At 43.1% G+C, this 17,546-nt stretch overlaps 1 protein-coding gene across 3 annotated transcripts in view; it reads right to left on the bottom strand.

The window, feature by feature from the left end:
* Nucleotides 1-17,546, bottom strand: part of A1CF (APOBEC1 complementation factor) — a 66,831-nt gene that overhangs the window by 33,170 nt on the left and 16,115 nt on the right. For all 3 annotated transcript variants that reach the window (XM_090057905.1, XM_090057906.1, XM_090057907.1), the window contains exons 3-5: nucleotides 10,556-10,690; nucleotides 7,541-7,671; nucleotides 288-526 (exon numbers count right to left, since the gene is read on the bottom strand). In XM_090057905.1, the coding sequence (XP_089914031.1) occupies nucleotides 288-526; nucleotides 7,541-7,671; nucleotides 10,556-10,690 (505 nt within the window). The remainder of the gene's footprint in view (nucleotides 1-287; nucleotides 527-7,540; nucleotides 7,672-10,555; nucleotides 10,691-17,546) is intronic.

Here is a 17,546-nt window from a genome sequence, read left to right as displayed (position 1 = left end):
CCTTTGAAAGATGAGAATTAAGTAAAGTGGTTGGTGAAAAAAATGTGGGCCTGGGCTATCCTGTCAGCCTACTGAGGCTTCTATTTTAGAACAAGGGGAGCTTCATGGATGCAGCTGGGTGCAGCCAGGTTCCTAGAATTTAAAACAATGCTAAAGCATGTAAGTAGAAATGCTTGTGCTGGTATGCCAAATGTAATGAAAATTAAGTTTGCTTTGATTTATTTAATACTAAATAGTGTAGTGAAGTGTTCCAGCAAAGCAGTCATGACCCTTTTCTGTGTACGAACCTGGTAGCAGTTTTCTTCTTGCCATTGCTGCTGCTCGATGACTTTCATATTCCACAAAAGCAAAGCCCCGGTTTTTTGTCTTGTCTGCTGCACTGGGATACACAATGACATCAACAACTCCATCTGTGACTTTCCTCATCTCTGCTAAAATTTCTTCTCTTTTCTTAGTTTTTGGGATTCCTCCTACAAATAAACGGCAGTTGTCTACACTGGCACAAACACCTAGGAGTCGTCCATTCCTGCACACAAACAACAGTTTCAGTTCATGATAAAGCAGATTCATTTCTTTGTGCAATCACAAAATAATTTCTCTAGACACAGAAGATTCAAATTATGAATTCATTTTGAACATTTCTCTACACAATAGCTTGAAGGGGAAGCTAGTGGCAAAACAGTGCACTGTTTTGAGACTATATTGTTTTAAAAGTTTTAAGATTTGGGAGAAATAAGCTACAAACTTTATTACATATTTCTATTTTTTTATTTTATTAACTCATATTAACACATAATTTTACTTCTGATTAACTCAAGTAGGAAGACTTGCAGACTGAGAGGCTGACTGTGATGTCACAAGTTGCTGACATACTGCTGAACAAGATTTATTCTGGCCAGTATTAAACTGCAAGGTCATAGCCAGTAGGCCTGGGCAAAGTGGCTAGTATTCACCTTGGGTTTGGATTTGGCCAATCTGGGGGACAGTGATTCCATTCAGTGATTCAAATCATTGTCTTGAATTGATTTAGCCAAATCTGATTCAGAGATTTGGCTGAATCTCTGAATCGAACAGGCCCCATCTCCTGCCTACTCCCCAGTCCTGTCAGTGGCTGCCCTGCCTGGTCCCAGCATCTCTACATTAAAAAAAAAGGCCTTGCATTCACTGGCTCCTTCCAGGTTGTGGGGGAGATCCCTGCTGCCTCTCACTGCCCTGTGCTGCTTTGGGAGGTGGGGGGCGGGGGGGGGGGGGCTCTGCCATGTTCCCCTAGAAGCCCCAATGGCCACTGCAGGAGCCGGTGAGTGCAGGGTTTTTTTTTTCTTTTTGGTGCTGGGATGCTAGGGCTGGGTGGGGAAGCCATTGATGGGGCTGGGAGAGTGGGTGGGGAGCAGGCAGGGGATGGGGCCTGGTGGGGGTCCCCCCATGACTCCCCCCAGCACCCTACTTACTGGCACAGAGCCTGGGTCCAGCACCCTGTGGTGGTGAGTGGGGACTGCCCGAATCTCCAAATCTTTTCTGAATCTTTTCTGAATCAATTTGGAGGCTTCAAATTGATTTGGATCTTTTAATTGGTCTCCCGATTCAGTTCAGATTCGGCGATTCGGCCGCCAAATCGGGCTGAATCTCTTCCGAATCAAATCAGCAACCAAAGCTTTGTACAGTCCTAATAGTCAGCCCACACGTTTGAGGGTACACAGAAACAATGTTCTTTTAACTCTTACTCTTCCTTAGCTTCCTGCTGGTGATGGCAGGGTGGCCTTATCTCTGCTGTCTTCCTGGTTATCAGCTCTCATTGTGTGTCTCCTACACAGAGCCCCAAGGACACCCTCATCCAGTTCCACACTTGCATCCTGTTTCAAAACCCTCTAAAGTAGTCTGGATGACTTCAGCCTTCTTTTAAAAGGAGAAGTTTGGGAACAGGAGGAGCATATGGGAGACTGAATTGAGATAATTTCCTTTACAGGTACTGACTTCATGCATTGCTTTACAGGTACTGACTTCATGCATTGGAACACTGTTTCTTGGCAGGCTTTCTGTATGGCCTGCTCATCCTCTGTGAGCTTTAGAAAGGCTCTTTACTATAGAACTCCCACAAAGCCTAAAAGAGAATGCTCAACAATTCCTTCAGTTTCCACATGAGCCAAATAGGCATGTCAGTAAAACTGGTTTGGAATTTTTTGACAAATATTTTGCCAGAAAGGGCAAGTTTTGAGCTGACTTGAAACACATTTTGAAATTGCCAATGTTTTGTATTCATGTTTCTTTAAGCCAAAAATCTGTGTTTCTTTTTGAAACTGCTTTTATTGTATTTGTTCGTGCACCGCATACTCCCAAATATCTTGTTTTGGGAAGGCAGGATGAAGAAAAAAAAGATTATTTTAGAGCCATGGTTGAATTTTGACTGCAAGGGATCCTGACTACATAGCTAGTGTTGCTCAGGCAAAAGCTAAAGTGTTAACACTCTCACAGTCAGCGGTGAGTTGGCAGCAGTGATTTGCTACATAGACAAAAACTTTGCCAATTTTGCAGAAGATGTGAAAGGGTTAACACTAGCTCTGATACTAAAGGTGCAATCTTTCCCCTCCCTCCCTCTCTGAGGCTGAGAAGTAAGGCAACCATTTTACAGTATCCCCATGGTTTCATTCCTCCATTTCGGCATAGAAAATCAGCTTTACAACTTAAGACATACATCTCAATTTTGAAAAGCTAGTTTAGCTGGAGGAGGCACGTGTGGTGTAAAATTAAGTATGGCAATTTGAAATTTAAGCAAAGAAATAGTAAAAGAATAAATTTAAATGATCAAAGTGAAATATTTTGAAATGATCTAAATGGAGCATTTTTGCTTGACAACTCCATTTTATTTTTACACATATTTTTGTTCATAAAATTGTCATCCCAATTTGAGACAAGAAAACCCAAATCAGGGTAGTTGTCAGCCTCTGAACCAGACTGGGTATTTAAAGCTACTTAGCAAGTCTTTGGAGAGTGGAAGATTATAGAGGGTTGGTCTCCAGTAAACAGTTTAAGGCTCATGAAAGAGACTAACAAGATTCCACCGGCTTCCGTCTCTACTGCATATACAGTTTACAGGAAGAAGGATAATCCCCATGATATTACTCCAGCCAATCCTTCTTCCCTCTGACAGTTGGAAAACAGGAGCCCATGTTGTCTTAGTTCTGTGTATGAATATAGGCCTTCAGGCTACAGTGCTGTCTATGCAACCTTCAACACTAAATTAATGTTCAGTGCTATAATGTTGACTCATTTGTACTTGCATATTTGTGATAGAACACAGACTAAACCATGTCATACAGTACTTTTCCTTTAAAGAAGTTTTTGAAAGTTTTCCTGCTTTGCTGATGTTATTTATCAGAGTTGGTAGAAAATCAGAACTTATCACCTGGAACATTTTAATATTTTGTGTTGTATTTTCAATTTGAATCAGATTTTGGCTTTGCTTGCAGTTAACCTGTGACCACTCTGAGATGCTATGCATCTCATCAAGTTGTGTTTTTGAATGCCACATACTCTCATTCAATTAGATTTCTTGCTCAGACTTCATCTCCCATGATGCAGAATGTTGATTTTATTTGATGAGAGATTATAGAACATCAAGAGGCTGAGAGCCACTGAATTCTTCAGCCTGGAGAAGTGCAGGCTCATGGGGGCATGGGGGGAGCAGCTGGTGGCTGCCTATAAGTACATAGGGGATGTACATCAGGATCTGGGGGAATGTCTGTTCACCAGAGCACCCCAAGGGGCAACAAGGACTAATGGTCATAAACTCCTTCAAGACCATTTTAGGCTGGACATAATGGGGAAAATTTCTTTACTGTCCCAACCCCCAAGGCCTGGAATGGACTCCCTCCAGAAGTGGTGCAGGATCCTACTCTGGACTCATTCAAGGAACATTTAGACACTTATCTTGCTGGGTTCCTTTGACCCTAGCTGACTTCCTGTCCCTGGGGCCGGGAGCTGGACTTGATGATCTTTGAGGTCCCTTCCAGCCCTAATGTCTATGATTGGGGAGGAAGCTCTTCTCAGCCAGACTGGCTGACTTGCTCCCCGGGCTTTAAACTAAGCCCGCTGGGGGATGGGGGGCTACTGCCACTGCTGGCCTGTTGAGAAACCCTTGCAAAGCCAGCAGGCCAAGGCACTTAAGGGACCCCACCCCTGCCCCAGCCCTGAAACAACTGGTAGGCAACTGGTACAGCTCCTGCCTGTACACAAATGCCAGGAGCTTGGGGAATAAACAGGAGGAACTTGTCCTTCTGCTTAATGCAAATAATTATGGTGTCATAGTGATAACGGAGATCTGGTAGGACTCCACCCATGACTGGACCATGGGTATAAACAGCTATACCCTGCACAGGAGGGATTGAGTAGACAAAAGGGGCGGGGGTGTAGCTCTCTATGTCAAGGAGAGCTACGCATCCCTGCAAGCCGACATTGGCAACCAGGGTGGATGGCCGGAGATCGTCTGGGTTAAAATCCATGGAGAACATGGCACAGGGGACACAATGATGGGAGTCTACTACAGACCTCCCACCCAAAGTCAAGAGCTTGACCAGGAGTTCTGCAGGGAATTGGCTGAAGCTGCATGCTCCAGGTCCATGGTTGTCATGGGAGACTTCAACTACCCGACATCTCATGGGAAGAGTGCTCAGCTAAACCTGAGTGGTTGCAAAGCTTCCTCTCATGCATGGATGGCATCTCCTGACACAAGTGGTCTATGGGCCAATGAGAGGTAAAGCACTGTGCTTGACTTGGTACTGGCAACTGGGGACAACCTAATTGGTGACCTAACAATTGATGGGAAGCTGAGTGACAGTGACCATGAGCTGATCACCTTCACCATCCGCTGTAAAGCTGGCAAGACAGTCAGCAATAAAGAAGTCCTTGACTTCAGAAAAGCTGACTTTGACAAGCTCTTGTCGGTGAAGCCCTAAGGGACCACGACTCAAAGGGGAGGGGAGTTCAGGAAGAGTGGTTGATCCTCAAGGGAGCAATCCTTGATGCACAAGTTAATGCCATTCCATCTCAGAGAAAAGGCAGCAAAAGTGCACAGCACCCCCTTAGCTCTCCAGGGAACTAGTGGACCGCCTGCAGCAAAAAAGTAAGACCTACAAAGAACGGAAGATGGGATCCACCTCCAAGGAGGAATATACTGCAATGGTCCGGACCTGCAGGGAGCAAACAAGGAAAGCCAAAGCTGTGACTGAACTCCAACTAGCTACAAGTATCAAGGACAATAAAAAAGTCCTTTTTTAGATGCGTGGGGAGCCGGAGGAAAAGCAAGGGCAACGTTGGACCCCTGCTAAACCAGAAGGGATAACTGACACCCAGGAAAAATCCAACCTACTAAATGGGTACTTTCCGTTGGTTTTTCATCAGACCCACAGGTTGCCCCTGCCCATTACAGGACAGTGAGGCCCAGGTGAGGGAGATGCCTTGCCCTCCATCAATGCTGATCTCATGAAGGAACACTTTAGAGGCTGGACACCTTCAAGTCAGCTGGCCCTGATGATTTACACCCCAAGGTACTCAAGGAGCTGGCTAGCATTATAGCTCAGACCCTGGCACAGATCTTGGAGAGTTCCTGGTTCTCTGGTGAAGTGCCTGAAGATTGGAAGAAGGCCAATGTGGTGCCTATCTTCAAGAAAGGGAGGAAAGTGGATCTGACAAACTACAGGCACATCAAACTTACCTCTATCCCAGGAAAGATCTTAGAAAAAATCATCAAAGAGGCCATTCTCAACAGACTGGCCAACGGCAACATCCTGAGGGATAGCCAGCCTGGGTTTGTTGTGGGTAGGTCTTGCTTGATCAATCTCATTTCCTTCTATGACCAGGTGACGTAGCACCTGGACAAGGGAGAGGAGATTGCTGTTGTATATCTTGACTTCAAAAAAGCCTTCAATCTGGTATCCCATGATCACCTCTTGGCAAAACTGGCTAACTGCAGCCTCGGGTCCACCATGATCCGCTGGCTGGGGAATTGCCTCCGTGGTCAGACCCAGAGGGTGGTGGTTGATGGAAGTCAATCGTCATGGTGCCCTGTGACCAGTGGGGTCCCTCAAGGGTCTGTCCTTGGGCCTATATTGTTCAACATCTTCATTAATGATGTGGACTTTGGAGTCAGAAGCGGACTGGCCAAGTTCACTGATGATACCGAACTCTGGGGTAAAGCATTCACACCTGAGGACAGGAGGATGATCCAGGCTGACCTTGACAGGCTCAGCAAATGGGTGGATGAGAACATGATGGTGTTTAACACCGAAAAATGCAAGGTTCTCCACCTTGGGAAGAAAAACCTGCAGCATCCTTATAGGCTCGGCAGTGCTACGCTGGCTAGCACTATGGATGAAAGGGACTTGGAGGTCATGACTGACCACAAGATGAACATGAGCCTTCAATGTGATGCTGCGGCTAGTAAAGCGAGCAAAACACTAGCTTGCATCCATAGCTGCTTCTCAAGCAAATCCCAGGAAGTCATTCTCCTGGTGTACTCAGTTTTGGTGAGGCCGCAGCTGGAGTACTGCATCCAGTTTTGGGCTCCACAATTCAAAAAGGATATGGAGAAGCTTGAGAGAGTCCAGAGAATAGCCAGGCACATGATGAGAGGTCAGGATAAGGCTGGACATAGCTCTCAGCTTTATGAAGACAGGCTGAGAGCTATGGGACTCTTCAACCTGGAAAAGCATAGGCTCAGGGGTGATATGATGGCCACCTATAAGTTTATCAGGGGTGTACACCAAGATCTGGGGGAACAATTGTTCACCAGAGCCCCCCAGGGGATGACAAGGTCGAACAGTTATAAACTCCTGCAAGACCATTTCAGGCTGGACATAAGGAAGAATTTCTTTACTGTCCAAGCCCCCAAAGTCTGGAACAGCCTGCCATCGGAGGAGGTTCAAGCACCTACTCTGAACACCTTCAAGAAAAAAATGGATATTTATCTTGCTGGGATCCTGTGACCCCAGCTGACTTCCTGCCACTTGGGCTGGGGGCTGGACTTGATGATATTCTGAGGTCCCTTCCAGCCCTAATGTCTGTGAAATCTATGAAGAGAAATGTAGTTCAGCCTGGCCCATAAGATAGGGCATGGGGTGCTAGAACTTCAGCTCATGTCAGGCACCATGACAATTCAGGCAAAAATAGATTAAAGGGAAACTGACCTGAAATGCTATTTCAGGTTTTTTGTTTAACAAACCAAAAGAGGCTCGTTAGCTCATATTTAAAAATTTATTTTCAGTTTTTCCAATGGAAAAACTCTTGGCAGAATTTCCTGTAGAAAATTTTGATTTGCGGGACGCTGTAGTTCCTGTTTGGCATGTATAAAGTAAATATCTAAATTTCTGTACTAATTAGATCTTTTCAGCAAGTGTAAAAGTGAGTGACTGTATAAAGGAACAATGAATAGTATTCTTTTTCAGGTTTAGATAATTAGATAAATCTTTTGCGGCTCATAGGAACAAATATACAGTGAATAATAACATATTTAATACCAGATTTGTGTAAACTTAGTAGTTATGCTTACCTAATTTCATAATTATTAAGTTGCTTGATTGCATTCTTAGCTTCCTGTTTATTAGAGAATGTTACAAAGGCATATCCTCTATTGTTTCCATTGAAGTCCATCATCATTCTCATTTCATAGATTTTGCCAATCTGTAAATAAAAATGAAAACTGATAACCTATTCTAAAAGGATACTTTGGTAATAGCACAATGCTGATTATTTCCCTCACTTGGTCTTGTGCATATCATCTCAAAGCTGTTTGGATATTTCCATTTATGATCATCAGCCAGAGTCTATTTTACTTTAGGACTGTTTTCTGACCCATGAACAAAGTCAAAATAAATAAAAGGAACATATGTTTAAGTGACAGGCTAGGCTGAGTTATCACTACAGATCTCTTTAGCAAGGTTAATGACCTCTATTAACGCACTCTGATAATGTGTTGCCAGAACTCAACGTGTGTCTCAGAAACCTTAAAGTGGATTTGCCACTGTAAGCAATGATTTTCTTGCATTGATTTGACCTTTCTTTTTAAATATTTAATTTGTCTGTGTTAGAAAAGAGAACAGGAGGCTCCAAAGTCTAATAGTATCAGCCTGTTCTCATGTGAAAGAAAAAGGAAACCAAGTCAATATGTGCATGTCATTTGACTAAAATTACTTCTGTGCCACTGTTAGTGGAGTTTTACTCTATTTCCAGATAGAATTGAGGCTGGTAGTAAAGATTATTGAGAAGGCAGGAATACTGTCCGCGAAAACCAAAGAGACTTTGCCAAGGTTTCCACATTTGGAAACTTGATCACCATTAGCAGTAAGGAGGGTATGCTATACCTATGATTCTCAACCAGGGTGCTGTGGCATTCTGGGGTGCCTTGAAATCCTGTCAAGGGCGCCATGGGGTGCCTCACAATGTTAGCATTGTTAGGTGTGTAGCCATGATTTACAAGGTAAATCCAGGCATTTCAATATGATTTCACAGTGTTAAAAACATCCTGACCTATTGTATTATGAGTTCTTGGCAACAGAAGAATTGCTTTATTGTTTTTCTGAGGTAAAAAAACAAGTGAAAACTCAGGGCTAGCATTTTTGGAGGGGTGACTCAAATCGAAGGAGGAATGCCTTGAATCTGAAAAGGCTGCAAACCTTTGAACTATACATATCCGTAGTACAGCTATTATATGCTACTTAACTAATATCCAAAGAAGGCTTAACATTTCATGGAAGAAGGTAGAGAAATCCTGGCTCTATTGAAGTTAGTAGGAGTTTGACCATTGGCTTCCATGGAGCCAGGATTTTCACCCATGTATCACTGCCTCAAAGAGCTCACAACTTCGGAGATAATGTTACAAACACAGGGGCAGACCCAGGATCGGGAGGAGCAGTGGTGCAGTTACATCCCGCTTTGATTCCTTCTCCACCCAAACTTTAAAACCAATTGCCATAGAGAGTCAGCAGAACTTCTATTCAGGCAGGGCCAAAGGACTCAATGTACTTCATGACCCACTGAAATGTATCTGATTCTTGCTAATGTTCGTTCACTCCTTTTCTTAATGGTTTCGATGTTCGATTAATTAAGCTATCCTTTCTTCTGCAATTCTACTTCCTGTTAGCTATTTTTTGTAATATCTCTTCCATGTCACAGCCCTGCTGACTGTTTTTAGTTCTAGCTAAGAAAAATTAACTCAGGTATGGTAATAGTAATTTAGGTGAACATTAACTCAGATGCAGAATTGACTGACAGTGAAGTGTTGGATGCACTGTCAAGATGCTCAAGAAGGCTAGATTTTGTTTATGAATCTGAATAAGAGAAGTACATATAACTATACTGATTACAGGGCTAATAAAACAATATCTTTGGACTATTTATGCTTAGTTTGTTGTATTTTTTAAACTTAATATATAAGCTAGAAAATTAGTACACTTTCCAATAAGGTTTTATTTGTTTTTCTTTGATCTTAAACTGAATAATATAGGACTGGGCCCCTAGGATATTAGTAAATCTTCTAGCTTCTCTTTAGTTGGATAAAAATATGTTTTATATGGATTTTATGATATACCATGCCATCTGCATCCCGCTGTTCAAAATCTTAGATCCGCCCATGAACAAACAGCAAGAATGGTGACATTTCAGGGGTGACACAGGGGGCACATGCCCTTCCAGATTTCTGTGCTGATGGCAGGGTGCTGGGCGAGGGGCTGGGCCCGGTAGCAGCAACAGTGCCAGTGTTGGGACATGGGCCACGGGGCTGCAGGCTGGCCAGACCCAGTGCCCAGCAGCCACTGGCAATACTTATGTGACATGTATAACAGTAAGGAAGACAAAAAGAAGAGGAAGAACAAGAAGATTTACAAGTAGATACTCATTCACTTAGGTTATTCCTCTGAATGTATTTATGGTTTGAGTGTTTCTTTTTTTTAAAACCACTCTCTTCTTATATGTGCAAAAATATGTGAGTGAATTTTAATTTATATCCACAATTATTGTGGTTGCATATGCATATCACATAGGGATAGTCATATTTCTGTGATGGTCTTTCAACCTTGGGGCATAGTAAAGGTCCTGCACATCTGTTAAGATCTGGTAGGAGCCAATGCAACAGCACACAGCTCTTCCCAAAGGTAGGGAATAAATGCTATATAGCTCTTTCCCCTTCCACTGTAACCCTGGAGGCAGCAGCCCTGTGTAGGCAGAATTACTAAGAACAGATGTTGCATTTGTTTCTGGACAAGTTGTGCCTGTGTTTGTCCTCAAACAGAAATATCCCAGGACTGGCATGTACACACATTGCCTTTCTAATCAGGGTTTAGTGACCAGCTGAATACACTACAGCTTTTTTGCTATTGATCGAATGAGCAAATTCCAGAATACTATATTGACTTGTTAGCCATTCCTTTCGGTTAAAATTTTGTTTTAAATTGTTTGTTTCTTCATACGTTGTTAATAAATTGAGACTTTGCTAAACACAGGTTTTATCTTGAGCACATAGTATAGTGAAGTACAAGAGAAGAAAAAATTGCTAAATACAACAGCTTACTTTTTCACATAATGGTATCAGCTCATCTTCAAAAAGGTCTCGCGGTAATTTCCCAATGAAAATCTCACAGCCTCTTTCCGGCGGTGGGCCATCCCAGCCAGGTGGTGGACCACCAAACTTTCTTTGTCCATTTTCCTGCATGAAGAAAAATAATCAGAAATTCTAAAGTGTGTGGGATCGACAGAAGCATGTCACAATTGCCTTTCTTGTTTATACAAGACTCCATGGATCTTATCCATGACTGTCTCTTTCCAACAGCCCCTGTTTATCTAACACTGGCACCCTCCACACAATTCTGATAAAAACAAAATCTTTTTCTCATCTGAAACAGCCTGTCTCTATATCTCTGCCTCATTAATGGCTGGATTCAATACCTACTGAAATAGCCAATAATTACTGAAATGTTACCTGTCTTTGTTGATTTGAAGCTAAACCATATAGATAAACTCTAGACAAAAACAAGTTTTAAAATCTGTAGTGTTTATTTAATAGTCTTTGTTGTTCAAGGATGGATGACTGCTAAAATATAGACCTTTCAGAACCATGAAACACCCTTTACAGAGTCAAAACTTACAATTTAATTGTATTTTATACACCTCAGAAAACAAGGTTGTTATGATACTGTTCTGAATGGATACTGAAAGCAATAGAAATATTTCCACAGACTGTAGGAGTAACTAGATCAAGCCCTGACACTTTCATGGTAGGTTCTTGCTGATCAGAGATGAGTTTCACTGAGGGTCATGGGCTACATTAGAGAATAATACAGATGAGTGTCTTGACCTTGGCTATGTTAAGCAACACACTTATTGTTGTAAATGTATGACATGGATAAAAGGAATCGATTGCAAGAAGCTTTTCTACAGCTGAACTCTTCACAGTACAATGGGTATGTATGCCTAAGCAGAGCATAAGTTAGTTTTGGTTCTAGGCAATGTCCTTATCAAAAGTACAAATTTCCACTGTTCTCCATAAAGACCTTTTGGAAGTGGAATGTAAGCTTCTTACTACACTGAATGTAGATAAATTTACTATATTTTCACAAGTTATTTGGAAGAGGAAGGGGTAAATGACATACCTAAAGAGAAAGGGAATTCCAGACATGAGGACTACATTGAAGAAGGAGCTATGAAGCATGTTAAGGGAGGAGTTAGAAGTGAGAGTTGACCAGAATTAAACATGAGGCAAATTAAGAATGGATAAGAACAGAATTCTGCTGTCTTGCAGAATAGAGAAAGGATCTTAAATTTGATGCTGAAGGTGAGACAAATCTCATTAAGGTACATAGAGAGGGAGGTGAAGAAGCTGGTGAAGAAATTTAGTTTTTCAGTTGCATTGGAAGCTGAGACAATGGAAATGAAGACATCAGCAATGGCAAGGCTGCAACAATTGAGATGAGACCTGACTGTGACAAGGAAATAGATATAAGGATAGGAAGGAAAAATGTGTTTTAAGGTAGATGTAGAGGAAAAATGTGACAGGATTTAGTGATAGCCTAAGGTGGCAGAAGAAAGAAAGATGAGTCTCCCACAGTATTTCCCAAACTTTTGCTCCTTGGGGTGGGCTTTTTTCTGGATTAAAATGGACAGACACATCACTCTTACACCAAAAGGCGTGTGTGTGTAAGTGTGTGTTTGTGTGTATTTTCAAAACATATAACATTTTCCATTCCCCTGCCCCTGCCAGAGGAAAATCAGTGCTGAGATGTACTGGTAAAAAATAACTATAACTTTTCTGAATATCACAGCATCCCAGATGAAAATCACTGAAGTAGATCTAAATTCAGAAAAGATATGAAGGACACCTTAAGGCTAAAAAAGTTGAGAATCACTGATTTAGCTGGTGCCACATAAGGGTGTTGGGGCCTGACCTCATCCTGATGTGCCCTCCTCTTTTCACTGTCTGCCCCCTCCCAACCTTTCATCTGTACCTCAGGGGGCAAAGGCAGCCCCTGTTGCTGGGGCTGATACTGCAGGGTCTCACATGCTACTGACTATGCCCGCAGCCCCTTCTGTCAGCTATGGGAGTGAAGAAGGACTGGAAGGGACAAAGTGGGCTGCTTCATAAAGCTCCTTCTGTTGTCTGCCTGCCTTTAGTAGGCTGTATTGCTGGAGCATAAGGTGAGGGGGAAGGAGAGGGTAGGATAGGGGATTCTTGGGAATTAGGAAGGATAGAGGAAGGCAGCAGCAGGAGCCACAGTCCCCAAAAGAGCAGCTGCCTGTACCACTGGAGTAGCTGGGGCAGGTGCAGAGTGTCAAATGGGGCAGGAGAGCATTTACCTTCTTACACAGCGGGTTCTTGTGGTACACTTCCACCGCTCTTGTGGTATGCTACTGTGCTGCGAATACCCTTTGAGAATCACTGTTATATCATAACACCAAGCTTTTGAACCTGAAGACTACTGGAATTGTTGTGGTGGTAAGCGAAGGGAAATGGATTGGAGTAAGGATTCCAATGTTCCTCCTGACTTGCCAGCTAGATAGTCAGAACTAAACATTGTGTGGAGAAAGTCCCAGAGATTTGATAGAATGGATAGGATGAGGACAAGGATGGAAAGATGGATTTCTGATTGATCAGATATAGGGGTGGTGAGTCAAACCATGAGAAGTTGTCAGAATAGATCAGAGAGGAAGTGAAGAAGAAGGCTGGGAGGAGAGACCTGTGGTCAGTAGCTACCTTTTGCATGTTAACCACAGAAGCAATGTCAATCCCTTGTCTGGATTACTGTGAGTGGGATGAGTGAAAGCATGGTGGGGGGGGAGTGTTCCTTCATCACAATCCATGTTCACTAGAGGTACACTGATACATCAGTCCCATATCGTATTGGCACAAGAAATTGGTGAAGATAAGGAAAATTGACATTGGCCATCAGCTTTTTTTTGGCTGATGTGGCCAATAATGTCACCGATAAATGCTCTGTGCATGACCGCAGCCACAGCACAGCACAGCACACAGGCAGGCAGGAGTGCAGCCCAGCAACGTGGAGAGCAGTGTCTGGCTGGTAAGTCTGTTGTGGGGGAAGGGGAAGGGGGAGGGGAAGGGAAGGGGCATGGGGGGAGCAGACTGAGGTCCCTGCATTGAGGGAGGGAGTGGGGCTGGGGCAGGGGCAGGGGCAGGGACAGGTGCTGCATAGCCAGGGTGGGGCAGAACATGGGATGGAGCTGCAAGCAGCTCATTTGGAGGAAGTGGGGAGGGGGTGGTTCCTGCCCCTACAAACACCCTGGGAGGGCATGGGGGATATGCCCCCCAGTTCTGTGCATGAGATGAATGCAGGCTGGTGTTGCAGTCTGGGGCCAGGGGGAGTGCCAGGCTCATCCTGGTGGTGTTTGGCCATGTCTGTGCTTGGGATGGGTGGTGGTGGTGCTGCAAGGAGGAGCTGGGTGTGGAGAAGGGCTGCAGTCAACCCCAAATTTGCCATAGACCCTGCTCCCAGCACTGCTGCTGCCTACCCTGAGGGCAGACCCAGCCCAGCCCCCCTGCTGATAAGAGCTCAGCACTGCCTGCAGCAGCAGTTCACTGTCGCCCCATGCACAGATCTGGGGGACACACGCCCCCCATGCCTCCTCCAGAGGTGCATGTCCTCCCCTCCCCGTGCCCTCTGGATGAGTCATGACTCCATCCTGTGCCCTGCCCCTCCCTGCCTGGACAATGCCTGCCCCAGGCTCAGCACCACTCCATCCTTCACTGAGGGGGCCTCAATCTGCCCCTCCACCCCTGCCCCCCCTGCCTTTTCCCCTTCCCCTTCCTCTCTTGCCCCTTCCCACCAGCAGACTTACCAGCTAGACGCAGCTCTTCAAGTTGCTGGGCCACATACTGGCAACCAGATCGGTATCAGCTGATATGGCTCATTAAAAATCAACCATCGGTATCGGCACAAAAAATCTCTATCGGTGCATCCCTAATGTTCACTATTCCCAGAAACTAGCTAAAGAAGGAGGTGAAAGAAATGATCAATTTTAGATGAGAAGGGGAGATAGAGAAGGAGAGAATCAATGTGAAGGAGAAAAGACCATTAGGGGAGGTAGAATAAGAGAATTTATATTTTTAACAGGGATTCACTAAGGGAAATATTAGATTGCCAGACACCTGAGACAGTTACAGATACAATGGCTACTCTTTGGGTAGAAAGTACTTAGGAGATATATATGGAGTTTTCTTTTGGTTCAAATTTCACCTAAGCTCTTGGTTGCTGGTTCTGACTTCCACCCACACCATTTTTTATACAGCATGAGATAAATACTTATTTGCCAACATTAGTACTGGGTCCAGCTGAGGAAGGAGGAGTCTGGCAACAATAATTTCAGTATTAGTATTCCTCATCTGTAATGATAGCTTTTGATTTTGGATCTTTTCCTCCATTCTGGCATTTATGCCTTTTTCCTGTTTTTACATTTCTCCTTCAATGCCTCTTTAGATGTGGACACACAAGGCATTGACACCACTGCAACCTGTGTTTGCATTACTGTAAACATGGACCACCTGTGCACAGCCCTATACTGGTATAAGTCCATCCACTCTGGGGTCCAGTTACTTCTCAGAAAGTCAGGAGTAAACATATACTAGTATATGGCTGTCCAAATCTCCAGTCAATTTCATTCAATGCAAACAGGCTACTACTGGTAAAGCACTATAATAGTACCCATTAGGCCTGTGTGAAGAGGGAAATATTTGATCCAGATTCAGATTCAGCCAATTCAGAGGACAGTGATTCGATTTGGAGATTGCTTCGACCTCAGGCTTTCTGAACGTCTGTACTTGACCCTGTACTTATAGAAGCTGAGAGGTTAGTCAGTTCACTTTCTGTAATACTCCCAACTAGTTTTGAAATAATTTTTCCTTGTGGAATAAAGGGAAACAGACTTACACAACCCATCGCAAAATGAAATTGATTAGGATATTAAAGGAAAACTGACTAGGAACATAAGTGAAGACAGCCCAAGGGCTCTCCCTCAGCTTGTTATTTATGGATCATCAGTTGAGTAGATACAGTAGGACTTATTCATTATTATGTTTCATACTGTAAATATTTCCAGCATAACAGTAGAGTTATAGAAATACTTTCTTTCATGGGTGGATTCCGCAGCACAAGAACTTTGAACATAAAGCTGAAAATTTCCTTCTGCCCCAAAAGAAGGTACAGACATTTTCTGAAAGATTAATATAGTTAGTGCAATACTCTCTTGACACACAAGAAATTGGATGAGACTCCTATTGATCCATTTTTAAAGCTGAACCTGAAGTGCAACTATTCTGTTCAGTTCTGTCACACTCTTAACTGTGATTATTATGTAACATGTCCCTATTTTTATGTAATCTGTAAACCACATTCATGCATTGCTAACTGAAAGGAATTGAAAAACATGATGAACTGGCTGAATATGTGTGCCACATATATTCAGCTGAGACCATTTTGAGATTTACTATAGGATTTGTAAACAATACTAAAAATTCAAACACTTTCTTTGGTAAAGTTAAAGTGCATGGGGGATGACCCATCAGGAAATAAAAACCTGTTTCAACCAGACAGGTCTTCTCCTTATGATTTGGAAAAATTAAATTACCCAGGTTCTTTCTTTCCACAGATTGGTTGGATGGGTTTAAAATTTGTCTTTATGTGTTATTTGCCAGGTAAGTGAGCATGGGATAAACCAAGAGATTACAAGTTTGGACAGTGTGAGGATGTTTGGAATAAATAAAAACAGATTACTGATAGATGGGAAGGGGTGAAAGGAGACACATGGTAATTTAAGAAAAGGGAAAAGAGTGAAGGGAGAAAGTGGACCAACACAGAAGAAGTAGAGATGAAGTAACTGAAAACAGAGGGAAATCAGATCTAGAAAAATACTGGTAAAGGTAGGAAAGAAAAGGGAAGGTCACAATAAAGAAATATATATACAGATGAGATATTAGTTTTAATCACATTTAGCATTGAGTGGATGACAGATGATTTAGGTTTCATAAATGCAAATGTTTGCTTATGCAAGCACACAGATTTATATGTTATAAAAACACACAGTTTGCTATGTTAATTATATATGGTATAGTTTTGGTAGTTCTGGGTTTCTTTTAATCTTAATATGTCTTGTTCGGTAGTATATCACTTAGTGTTGTAGAAAGAAGAAGGGATGGGATTTGAGACTTGGCAAACTTCACAAGATCCACTATTATTACCATTTTCAAATATATTTTCTTAGAGAATGCAACATTAGTCTTACTATTGCTTAATGCTTTTGAAAGTGAAAGATGCTTGTGCCATATTTGGCTTGAGGCAGAGTCCAAAATCCAGTAAATGCTTGGACATTTTGAATTTGAAAGAACATTTTACCTCCCAAATGATACCTGGATGTTATAATACACCATAAGCTTCAATAGGAGACAACAGTGTGTTTTTCTTGAAAAGATAAACAACCCCCGCAACTCTCCCTCCACCCCCTCCTCCAAACCAGCAGCATACTTGGTGTTAGTAACAGAAGTGTCTCTTGCAAATCAAGGGAAGTGACTGTACTCCTCCATTCGGCACTAGTGAGGCCTCACTTGGAGTGTCCAATTGTGGGCCCCACACTTCAAGAAAGATATGGACAAATTAGGAAGAATCTATCAGGCTAGGGCCAGACATTCAAAAAGCCTGAGCCTGAATTGATTCATTCTTCACAGGTTAGTCTAAGCTGCGTGGCTTAAACTAGTTAATAACTGGACAGACATTCTCTGTTAAATCAGGAAATACAGGCACGTGCCTGCAGTGGCTCAAGTTGGAAGCTGGGGGGCACTAGATCATGACTGCCAGTGACTGCCAAAGAGGAGGAAAGAGATGCCTTCCAAAGCTCTCACCCCTCCCTGCTGGAGTGGAGGGGGCATGGCCAGGCATCAGCCCAAGGCTAGAAGGACACACAGGATGCCAGCCATTGGGTGGAGCTGCTGCCAGACTGATGAGTGGGGATGGGAAAAAAGTCCTTTCTCTGAAGTAAGCATGTATTAAACACAATAATTTGAA

The sequence above is a fragment of the Crocodylus siamensis genome, chromosome 7 (genome assembly GCF_052110815.1).
Source record: "Crocodylus siamensis isolate JL-2025a chromosome 7, ASM5211081v1, whole genome shotgun sequence".
In the NCBI taxonomy this organism is placed as follows: Eukaryota; Metazoa; Chordata; order Crocodylia; family Crocodylidae; genus Crocodylus; species Crocodylus siamensis.
Note: the sequence above shows the minus strand (reverse complement) of the source record. Positions and strands in the feature narration are given on the sequence as shown.